Source organism: Nomascus leucogenys, chromosome 7b (genome assembly GCF_006542625.1).
Source record: "Nomascus leucogenys isolate Asia chromosome 7b, Asia_NLE_v1, whole genome shotgun sequence".
In the NCBI taxonomy this organism is placed as follows: Eukaryota; Metazoa; Chordata; class Mammalia; order Primates; family Hylobatidae; genus Nomascus; species Nomascus leucogenys.
The window spans coordinates 32,719,369-32,730,266 of record NC_044387.1 but is presented as its reverse complement, the minus strand read 5'-3'; the positions used below and the strand labels follow the sequence as shown (position 1 = coordinate 32,730,266).

Sequence of the window (10,898 nt, the reverse complement as noted above, 5' to 3'; positions counted from 1 at the left end):
AGTGCTTTGCAGAGTGATATCAGCAGAGTTCCCTGCCCTGGATAAGGAACAGCTACAGTCGCTGTTAAATGTGCCTGAAAAGCAATTTGCAATCTTTGCATTAGGTGAGTACCGTTTCCTTCCGTAGACATTTTAGGAAAGATAAGGTGAGAAATGTTGACTTTCGCAAGGAACTGAACATTTATTTCTTTGAACTTGCTTTCCAGCTAAGATTCTGGTTGCATTTCAAAACACCGGTAGTATTCCCACTGCTAAAACTAATGCTCTTAAAGTAAATGCTACCGCTAAAAGAAAAAGCAGGGTCCCTTTCACCTCTCCTTAACCGAACAGTAGACGTTTAAAGTCTGAAACGATCGAATTTGTGAAACACAGAGCCGTTAATGCCTTTATGCGAAGAGGGGTAGCACTCGGTGTGTGGACCAAATGCGTGTTTGTTTAGGCATTGTTGGCGACCGAATCCCGAGCGAAGCATTGGTTTAAAACCTGAATTTCCCGTCTCTTGTGTATTGATTCCTAACGCGCAGAGGCGTTGCTTGAACGTTGTTTGAACTCCTAGGCATTCCAGGGGGCAAAAGCACCTCGGCAAAAACGTGCAGGACTGCATGTTACTTTGGTTCGCGGCTGACACGCCGACTGTGCGCCGGCCTGTCAATCACCGGGAGCAGCAACAGGGAGCACATGGCAACGGGCTGCGGGCGAGCTGGCCAGCGGCCCGCCCCGGGTCCCAGCCCTTCGAAGAAAGGGACATTCACGAGCTTCTATCTCTAATCCTCTGTCGCAGGCATTTCGGCCGTGGAATCGCAGGCTTGGAGGACTGGGTGTGAGCGCTGCCCGGGAGAGGCTGACCTGCCGGGACCGGAGTGCCCGGGGACGCTGTGCCCCCACTTGCCCAACGTGCGGGATCGGCAAAGCGCCTCGGCCTGCGCGGGGGACAAGGGACGACGCCCGCCTTTCTCTCTCCGAGAAGGATCCCCAAACCTCACTCTCTTCACTCCTCCCCGCTAAAAAAAAAAAGGGTAAAAAAATCCCCCTCCTCCCTCCCGGCCGCGGCGGCCTCTGCCTGGCAGGCGCGTGCTCCGAGGTCTCGCCGGGGTACTGCGCGGCTCCGTGACCCGCCCGCCAACGCCGGTTCGGGCCCCGACCTGGGCGCTGCGGAGTCTCGAACGCCCGTGACGTGGATTTTTCGCTCGTCAGGAGGCCGCCATCCCTTCCTTCGTTCCCCGCGAGGAGCGACCAGAACCCGAGATAGTTCTCTGAGCACACTGTGCCGTCAGCTGGCCCGTCACGCACTCGACTCTCCGCCACTCCCCTACTTGTTTTTCTGAGACTTGGAGGAGCCTTTCTGAAAGGATTTGTAAAAACTGGTTCTTGGAAAGGGGCTGCAGGAGAAGACCTCCGGAGGTGGATGTTACTGAGCCGCCCGGCGAGCACCAGCCGTGAGAGGTCCGGGCCCGGCCGCGCGGAGCCGCCGAAGAACTGCCCTCCGCAGCCGGAAGGGGGCCGCGGGGAGCGCTCCTGGCGGGTGACGGCGGGGGCGGGGGAGGCCGCGGGCCGAGGCGCTCCAGCTCCGGCGATGCCGCCTCGCCCTCCCCGCCGCGGTTGATGCGGCGCGTGCACGCCGCCGCCCGCACCAGGACCTGGGCCGGGTCGCACGGCTTGGCCCCCGGCCACCGCTTCGGCCTAGGTGAGTGTGTGCGGCGGCTGCCCTCGGCCCGCGGGGCGGTAGGCGCGCGGGCGGGGCTCGCCCGGCGCGGCAGGTGCGGACTCGGCGGCGCTGCTGCCCAAGCCTGGACTCCAGGAGGGGAGGGGAGGGGAGGGACGACCTCGCGCGGCGCTGCCCCTCCCGCTGCTCCCTGCCCCCTGGGGGCCGCGGCTTCTGGGGGCTCAAGGTTGGGTGGCGGGGTGGGCGACGGTCCGCGGCTGCGGAACGTAACAAGACAGGGTTTTCTCCATCCCCGATTACCCGGAGCGGCGGCGCGGTGGCCCAGGTTGTCCTCTCGGAGAGCCCTTCACGCCCAAGGGGGGGATTCCAGGCGGCTCTGGGGATGTCCCCGGGGGCCCTCTTTGGAGGAGTATGCCTCAAGCAGGGGGACGACAAAGGCTGTGTGTGTGTGTGTGTGTGTGTGTGTAGGCACATCCCCGGAATTCGCCGGTTACCCCCTCGATAGAATTAGGCAGCCCCAAAGCTAGCCGCAACTTTCTTCTTGTTTGGAGCTCAGTGCAAAGACGGGAGGGGAGGGGAGAGGGCACTGCCACTTTAAAAGTGGGGAAGCCGGCCGGGCGCGGTGGCTCACGCCTGTAATTCCAGCACTTGGGGAGGCTGGGGCGCGCTGATCACCTGAGGTCAGGAGTTCGAGACCAGCCCGACCAACATGACGAAACCCAGTCTTTACTAAAAATGCAAAAATTAGCCGGCCGTGGTGGCGCGCGACTGTAGCCCCAGCTACTCGAGAGACTGAGGCAGGAGAATCGTTTGAACCCGGGAGGCGGAGTTTGCAGTGAGCCAAGGTCGCCACTGCACTCCAGCCTGGGAGACAAAGTGAGACTCCGTCTCAAAAAAAAAAAAAAGTGGAGAAGTCCGCCCTCCTGAGCTCATGGTAACCTCAGCCTCCTCCCCTCCTCCTACCAGAGAGAGAGAGAGGGAGAGAGAACTTGTTTTCATTCATAACTTTTTCCTTTTCCTTTCTCCGTCAACTATTTATTCAGTGCGGATTGCAGAGGGCGCAGCTCCACCGTGGTAACTTAAAATGTGGCCGCCCCTGCGCTGGCTTCTTTCTCCCCGGCCCTCGGTGAACCCAGCTTTTCCTTTAAAGTATAGACAAATCCTTGCTTAGGGTCAGCCAGACCTTGGGCTTGCTTTGGGCGCCCGCGTGGACGCTGAAGGCCCTTCGAGATTTGTCAGAAACCTTGGTGGGCCACGCAAAAAGTGTGTTGGAAATCCACGGTGATCCTTAGTGTGGTGATGGGATTGCCCGAAAAGGTATTCTACTTCCATTTGCGTTTTCTTGGGGAAGGCAGTGTGCCGAGCGCGTGTGAGCGTGTTTGGGGCTTGTCCAAGATTGTCACTGCTTGAGAATGGGCTTTTCTTCGGATCGGAGGTGGCGAATTTTCTTTGCTTTTAATTTTTTTGTCTGGCAACTTCATTTCCCAGCCAGTATGAAGTTTGTTAGAACTATCATTGGAAATGCAAATTAAAGTTGTGCCTGGTGTTTTGGGTTACACTATTCAAATCCTCCTTTTGTGTTTCGTGTGGAATCTGACTTAGTACTTTTAGCTACCTTTTGCTTTGAAAGCACTGAGTTTAGAAGTTCTTGAAGAAGAGGAATAATTGTGCAGGAGTCAGGATTAGATGTTGATGACTCCGAGACTAAATCCCCGCAGGTTATGAATGTGTTACTCCTCATGCGCAAGGAAGGTAGAATAAAGTAGAAACTTGAGAGAGCTGAGTTGTGAAAACGGGGGGAGCTCCAAGAAGTTAACATGTAAGACATAGTTTAGAGACATTAGTTTAGGAAATACAGGAAATGGACTTCTTTCTGCGTTATTCCTTAAACCATGTTTTTTGCCTCAAGTTGGTAGTGGAGAATGGACATTTCTTTTTCTTTTCCTTCTTGAATTGGGTCGACTCTGTAGACTTTAGAAGGAATTTGTGTGAAAAATACTCCAGTTCACCACTGAAAGCAGAAACTTTTATCTTCGGTAGTTTGTGAAGAACACATTATAAATTAGAAATAATTTAGTATTAGTATGGAAACACAACTGCTTATTTTTATCTGGATATTAGTGTGCTGATTTTGTTACAAGAAGCACATCGAATCAGAGTTGGCAGCGCTTTTGAAAATCAGGGTCTGTCATGTAAATACAGATTTTTAAATCAGGAAATACAGATAATTAAAACTGCCAGGATTTCCCTACACTGCGTTAAAGGCCTCACGCTTATTTGTGCATAAAACTTGTTTTGTGAGTGAGCCCTTCAGCTTAAAAAAATCCTCTCAGGATTTCAAATATGAGTACTGTTATATCATTGACTGGATTATACACTGAGTCTTGTGTGTGTGTGTTTGTAGTTCCAAAACACCAAGAACCGTTGTGTACCTGATAGATTTATTTTTGCATCTCATAGATGAATAATAAGATAGTTTTAAAATTCTGATTTATACAGGAAATTACGTATTATTTTGTGATTTCATTTTAGTTTAGAGTCTCAATTTTTTTTAATGCCTTAATTTTTTTCATCATTAATCTAATGCATGTAACAGCACACAACAAAAAGGCTGTAGCACCAAAGCCATTCTCAATTTCTTAAAGCGTAGACATTTTCCTTTATGGAAGCCACCTATGAATTGATAACTGAGGTTTCTTTAGATGAGAGTTATTCTCCTGCTTATACTCAGTATTCCCTGCGAAGGCATGCTCCATTTTAATTATTGGATTCACAAACAGGAAGGCATTACTTCCTCTTGATTCTGCTTCTTAAAAGTTGGAAAAACTTGTTCATGGCATGGGGTCTCTTGTTTATAGTCTTCCTCTATGATGTGGTCCCCAGCCTGTCCTGGAATTGGACTCTGACCAGGACCCCAGCATCATTGTAAACACTGTTGAAGGAGGTCATTACTAGGCGGTTTAGGCAATTTGTGACTTGACAGGATCCCCCCCCCCAAAAAAAAATGCTTCCTGTCATTTATTTTCTGTGTTTTTTTCATCTTTGATTTCGTTTTAGGATTTCAGATGCATGCCAGGTTTCCACTGATTGCCAGAACTCGAGATCACTACACATGGATCCCCAAAATCAACATGGCAGTGGCAGTTCATTAGTTGTGATCCAGCAGCCTTCTTTGGATAGCCGTCACAGATTAGAGTATGAGAGAGAGATTCAGCCTGCTGCTATTTTGTCCTTAGACCAGATCAAGGCCATAAGAGGCAGCAATGAATACACAGAAGGGCCTTCAGTGGTGAAAAGACCTGCTCCTCGGACAGCACCAAGACAAGAAAAGCATGAAAGGACTCATGAAATCATACCAATTAATGTGAATAATAACTACGAGCACAGACACACAAGCCACCTGGGACATGCAGTACTCGCAAGTAATGCCAGGGGCCCCATTTTGAGCAGATCGACCAGCACTGGAAGTGCAGCCAGCTCTGGGAGCAACAGCAGTGCCTCTTCTGAACAGGGACTGTTAGGAAGGTCACCACCAACCAGACCAGTCCCTGGTCATAGGTCTGAAAGGGCAATCCGGACCCAGCCCAAGCAACTGATTGTGGATGACTTGAAGGGTTCCTTGAAAGAGGACCTGACACAGCACAAGTTCATTTGTGAACAATGTGGGAAGTGCAAGTGTGGAGAATGCACGGCTCCCAGGACCCTGCCATCCTGTTTGGCCTGTAACCGGCAGTGCCTTTGCTCTGCTGAGAGCATGGTGGAATATGGAACCTGCATGTGCTTAGTCAAGGGCATCTTCTACCACTGCTCCAATGACGACGAAGGGGATTCCTATTCAGATAATCCTTGCTCCTGTTCACAGTCACACTGCTGCTCTAGATACCTTTGTATGGGAGCCATGTCTTTATTTTTACCTTGCTTACTCTGTTATCCTCCTGCTAAAGGATGCCTGAAGCTGTGCAGGAGGTGTTATGACTGGATCCATCGCCCAGGGTGCAGATGTAAGAACTCCAACACTGTCTATTGTAAGCTGGAGAGCTGCCCCTCCCGGGGTCAGGGTAAACCATCATGATTTTTGGAGGTGGGTTGTACCTCCTGAACTTCTAGCTTTCAAGTTGGGGCTGGTTTTTTTTTCTTTTCTTTTCTTTAGAATTTTTCCCTGTTTCCCACCTTCTCTTCCCCTGTTCCCAAGATCTGACTCATGGATTTTTCTCTTTCCTCATGGATGATCTTCAGCAAGAGTGGACTGGGAAACTGCACCTGGCTCCCACTTAAAACAAGAGCCTCTGCCATCCACTTGAGAGGGTATTGAGAGCCAGTGGGCTTTTGTGTAGCCTTTTTGTTCTGCAAGCAACTTTCTAAAGTTGTATACATGAACATACACCCACACCCAGACTACAGTGATTTAGAGTTGTTTTGATTGGGTACTGTGGGAGCAGGGAAATTGGTTTTTTAAAAAGCAACTGTTTAATTGCTTAAATAAGCTATGTATTAAATCTGTCTCCAGTTAGGGCTATCTTTCTAGCATTGGCCCCTTAAGTAGCATGGGGGATATATTTTTTGCTATAACGTAAAAATTTTCCTTTAACCACTGCCCTCTCCTTCTTGTCCTCCAAGGTTCTTTCCCCTCGGTTTTGTTGTTGTCTTACTCTGGAGATGCCAAGTGCATTTTTTCTTTCTATGTAATTTTAGATTCGCTTTACAATGTAAATCTTCACATTGGAGATATATTGGTTGGACCTTGCCCATCTTCACTCTAGCCTTTGTATTTGTGAAGGACTCAACAACCTTCCTTCTTCACCCCATGCTTCTCACCAAATTTTTGTTGTCATTGAGGGCATTTGGATAACTCAAGTTGATATTTATAGCTGATCAATCTATAGGTGTCACAGAACTATGCTGCCTAAAGTGATCTTGGCTCCTTAATGGTCCTTTTGGCCCCTTGGATAGTTAACAGCTGAGTAATTCTAATCTCTTCTGTGTTTTCCTTGCCTTAACCACAAATTGTGGTGCTTTTTGTATATTTTATGTATAAATCACAAAGTTGAATTCTGACTATTTTTAAGACAAAAAGTCTGTTAAACTTTTTTATTGTAAAGAATATTTATTATGCGAATCTCTATTATTTTATGGTATTTATTGCAAAAGACTGTTGAAATGTACTCATGTCTGAATATAACAAAATATCAATACTTAACGGAAAATAAGGTGACACGAAGAAAGTACATATGTTAACTATAATGCAGAAAATATATTAATTAATGAAACTGTCTCTCGATTTCTTCATTTATTAGCCTGTACTATTATGATGATTTTTGCTTATTTGCTTTGGCTTTTTCTTCTTACACACACATTTTACTTCTTTCCCTATAGATGTTGAATCTAGACGTAGGTGAGCCCAAATTAGGAACTAGATAATTAGGTTGGTGCAAAAGTAATTGCAGTTTTGGGCCATTTTTAATGGCAAAAACACAGTTACTTTTGCACCAACCTATTATTTCCTGGAAAGTGCATTAATCAAAATTTTGTAATCCAAATTATCTTTTAACAAATGCTCAAGTGAGTTATTTTATACAGTAAAAGTTTTTTGTAATATAGTCTCTTCCTACTTTGACTATTTTGTAAGCTTGAGGTTTTGTGTATATTATAGTTTCTTGAAATGGGGCATATCTACAGTAGAAGCCTTTTTAAATGTTTATCCTAACTCTTAAGTTAATAAAAAGTTAGATTTATCAGCTAGACTTAATGAACATAGTTCTGTAGATAATGCTAGGAGTCTCGGGTACTGTCACTTTAATAAAGGATCTAGAAGTTACCAAGGGAATAATTCACAGTATCAGAGAGATTTCAAAAACATTCCTGTCCCTGTCTTTTCACTTGTTTCATAAGTCTAATGTGGCCTGACCAAATTACACCTCATCAAGTCCTGTGCAATAAGAAATCTGAGGGCCTAAAATTTTACGTAGAAAAAGTAAGTATTTTAAATCTTATTTTTTAGGCTGGTGAAACCACTACATAGCTGGAATCTTTGGGTCTGATAAAATATTTGGTCCTTTGAGTCCTCAGAATACACCGTTTTTAAGTTTGATAAAATTTTATTCATGTGAGTCCTCAGTCTCACTAACTCCCTAAGACTAAGTGATATGTCGGTCATTATCTGCCTTTGAAAATAATTCTTTGCATTTGAGAATAAGATATTGACATAATTTGAACCCAGGTTATCAAAGCTCTTATCCAGCTTTTTGTTTTGGTCATTATTCATGGATGGTTTGGCTGTTAGTTTAAGAGTACGTATTTGTTCTTTGTAAATAGGCTTTGACTTTGTTTTATATAGACAAGGTATAATTGGTAGAAACTTGTTTTAGTCCTTTTCCATCAAGCCGCTAAACCTATTAGTTGGCAATGTGATATTTAATCCATCAAATATTTCCTTTATGCTTTGAAAGCAGGAGGATTTTTAAAAGTGAATAGTTGTGTTTTGGAGGCTACTTCATAATCTGTAGCATTTAAAAATGTGAACTTGAGTGTTTTCCTCTGACACTCAAGTTATGTGATGTTATCACTGGTCCTTTCATATTTATAGAGTATTTTCACTGAGATGTGGCTTCTTAATGAAGTATATAAACACAGACTTCTTCAAAATACTCTGTGGATTTTTTTTCCGGTATTATTTAGAACCTTAGTATAATTAGTTGGAGTAAGAGCTGTCTTTAGCTGTAATAACCAGACTAAGATGCAGTAGCTTTTACTGAAAGAAATTTATAACTTTTATGAGAATGAAGTATGCTGTGGAGTTTTAACTTCTGGCTATATATATGCAGAATACATGAAAAATACTAAGATGGTGGTCTGCTTCGAAGACTATATGAAGTCTGGCATAATGGCAAGTCTATACTTGGAAGGAGCGATCGGTTAGAGGTTCAGATTTCTAAAAGAGGCTTGTCAGGTGGCAGAGCATAAACACTTTGATTCGAAACTTCCTCCTTTGTGATGGTTTAAACCTAGGAAGAAGAAATATAAGAGTGTGTTCTCGCAAGAGCTTATGGGCCCTAGGCTCTTGAACCTAATGCTAATCATCATTTTAAATTGCTAAGACTTTGAAAGCATCAGCTGAAATTTACAATGCCGCTGCCACTTATTTAATACTGTTGAATGAAACACAACATGCCAAATAGATGGGCTAACCTTTTTATTCCACACATTTGTCCCTCTTCCCCAACTAGTACAGCTTGACAGAATGGATGTTTTTGTTAACCTGGTTCCTTTCCAGTATATTTTCTGCCTGCCAATTTTTTCATTTCAAACAAGCCTTATTTAGATAGTGTAATAGTGAATAAACCAACACAGGACTTTTGTAATTGAGTAGTTTCCTGTTTACAGAGTTTATAAAATGTAACCTAGCAGAAAAAATGGAATGTGAAAAAGTAGACTTTTTTGTGTGTGAAGACCTAAAGTGAATCTGCAAATGTAGGATTATAATTACATGGTTTCCAAAATTTAAACCACAAAATATTTCCATTATTACTAAAAATAAAAATTAAAGCTTTAAAAACAGTGGTCTTTAAAGTGAAAAATAAGTTAAAAACTATGTTTTTATCCTAAAATCGATAATGGAACCAGACTCAGGTGATTAATTTCCAGAGGATTAAATTTTTGAAATTATCAATTTTTCCTAAATCTTTTCTTTTTTTAATGGAGAGGTGTATTTCGTAGCAGACTACCGATATCTATAGAGATCTCATATTAAAAAACAATCCCTTTTGAGATATATTGAAATATTGAAACAAACTGGAAAAGTGTCTAAAAGCAGTTCTCATCCTAAACTCTCACTATACATTTTAATTGGCAAGAGTGTTGATGTTTTTAAATATGTTGAAAACAAAACTTTAAGTCCTTTTGGCCAATTGCTGGTTGGATGGTTGTTTTTTCCATTACTTCACTGATTAGCTATAATCAAAATAGCCATGTATATACTTACCTGATAGCTATTGATTCTTACAGTAGTCTCTCAGATTATTACTAAGCCATTTTGCTATTATTGAACACCTCATAGGGGCATTCTGTATACAGTAGAATTCTAGAACTAGAAATATATCTCAGAGTTTATCTTAATGTTTCTCAATCATGTATGAAAAGAAATAGATATCTAGTTTAAAAATTAAAAATTCACAAGTGTGTGTCATAGCTCAGACCTGTATTAGAATAATCTCCGGGGGTGGGGGCCTGGTATTCATTATTTTCAAAAAGCTTTTTGGGTGATTGTATCAGGCAACTTTGGAACTGATTTATGTAGCTCACTGTCTTCATTTTGAGGATGTACAAACAAAGTCATGGCTTGAGAACTGTTCGTGTTTTAGCTAGGGTAGAGCCTGAACTCTTTCATCTGACACAGGATTTTCTTCATTTCTTGTTTGTTTGCTTTTTGGGATTAGGTCTCGATCTGTCACCGAGGTTGGAGTGCAGCAGTGGCTTGATCACCACTCACTGCAGCCTCAACCTCCTAGGCTCAAGCAATCCTCCCCTGCCTCAGCCTGTGAAGTAGCGGGGACCACAAGCAAACGCCACCATGGCCAGCTACTTTTTTTTTTTTTTTTAGTAGATACAGGTGTCTCCTTATGTTGCCCACGCTGGGCTTAAGCTGTCCTGCTTCAGCCTTCCAAAGTGCTGGGATTACAGGCGCAAGCCGTTGCACCTGGCCTCTTCATTTTCTCAGCAGCCAACTCAATGAGTGTCTTTCTGCTGCAATTAGCCCTTACTATTCCATCCTCTTTACCAGAAAATTTTTCCTTCATAATTAATATATTTGACCATAATTTAGGAAATGAGATGTTTTTCTGCATATACTATTATTGATGCTTAGCTATCAGGAATAAGTAGTAAATGACTTCATTGCCGTGATTATTTTTCATATGTTAATATTAAAATTAACAGTTTGAAAGTGGAGCTTGTGTTTCCTCTGGCTGGGTTTATATGGTAATATTAGTCAGTTTGTGAAAGGAACAGTAACTTGGCATCTAGATTTAAGAACTCGTGATGGTACTTCTTATCATTTTTCTGGCTGCAGTAAGACTGCAGTGATTAGAAGCTGCTTTAAATTGTATATTTTGCATTATTAAAGAGATGGATGTCGTCTTGCAGATAGAATCACATAGATATGGCAATAATTCTATTGCAGAAACTATCAGAGAACCTAGAACTGTTTTGAACTGGATATTTAGGTACAGTATACTAGAAG

The 10,898-nt window shown here is 43.6% G+C and overlaps 1 protein-coding gene across 2 annotated transcripts; it reads left to right on the top strand.

Moving 5' to 3' along the window:
* Nucleotides 1-1,562: 1,562 nt before the first annotated feature.
* On the top strand, nucleotides 1,563-6,935 carry SPRY1 (sprouty RTK signaling antagonist 1). Of its 2 annotated transcripts, none has more exons than XM_003271359.3 (2): nucleotides 1,563-1,684; nucleotides 4,721-6,935. In XM_003271359.3, the coding sequence occupies exon 2, from the start codon at nucleotides 4,776-4,778 to the stop codon at nucleotides 5,733-5,735; it is 960 nt and encodes a 319-aa protein (XP_003271407.1). In that variant the 5' UTR covers nucleotides 1,563-1,684; nucleotides 4,721-4,775; the 3' UTR covers nucleotides 5,736-6,935. The 2 variants fall into 2 exon arrangements, with proteins under 2 accessions (XP_003271407.1, XP_003271405.1); XM_003271357.2 differs by lacking the exon at nucleotides 1,563-1,684 and adding an exon at nucleotides 2,665-2,980 and having other exon boundaries at nucleotides 4,721-6,934.
* Nucleotides 6,936-10,898: the final 3,963 nt, after the last annotated feature.

Bases quoted from the DNA above. Each gene is read 5' to 3' on its own strand.
- SPRY1 (XM_003271359.3), top strand. From the start codon at position 4,776: ATGGATCCCCAAAATCAACATGGCAGTGGCAGTTCATTAGTTGTGATC.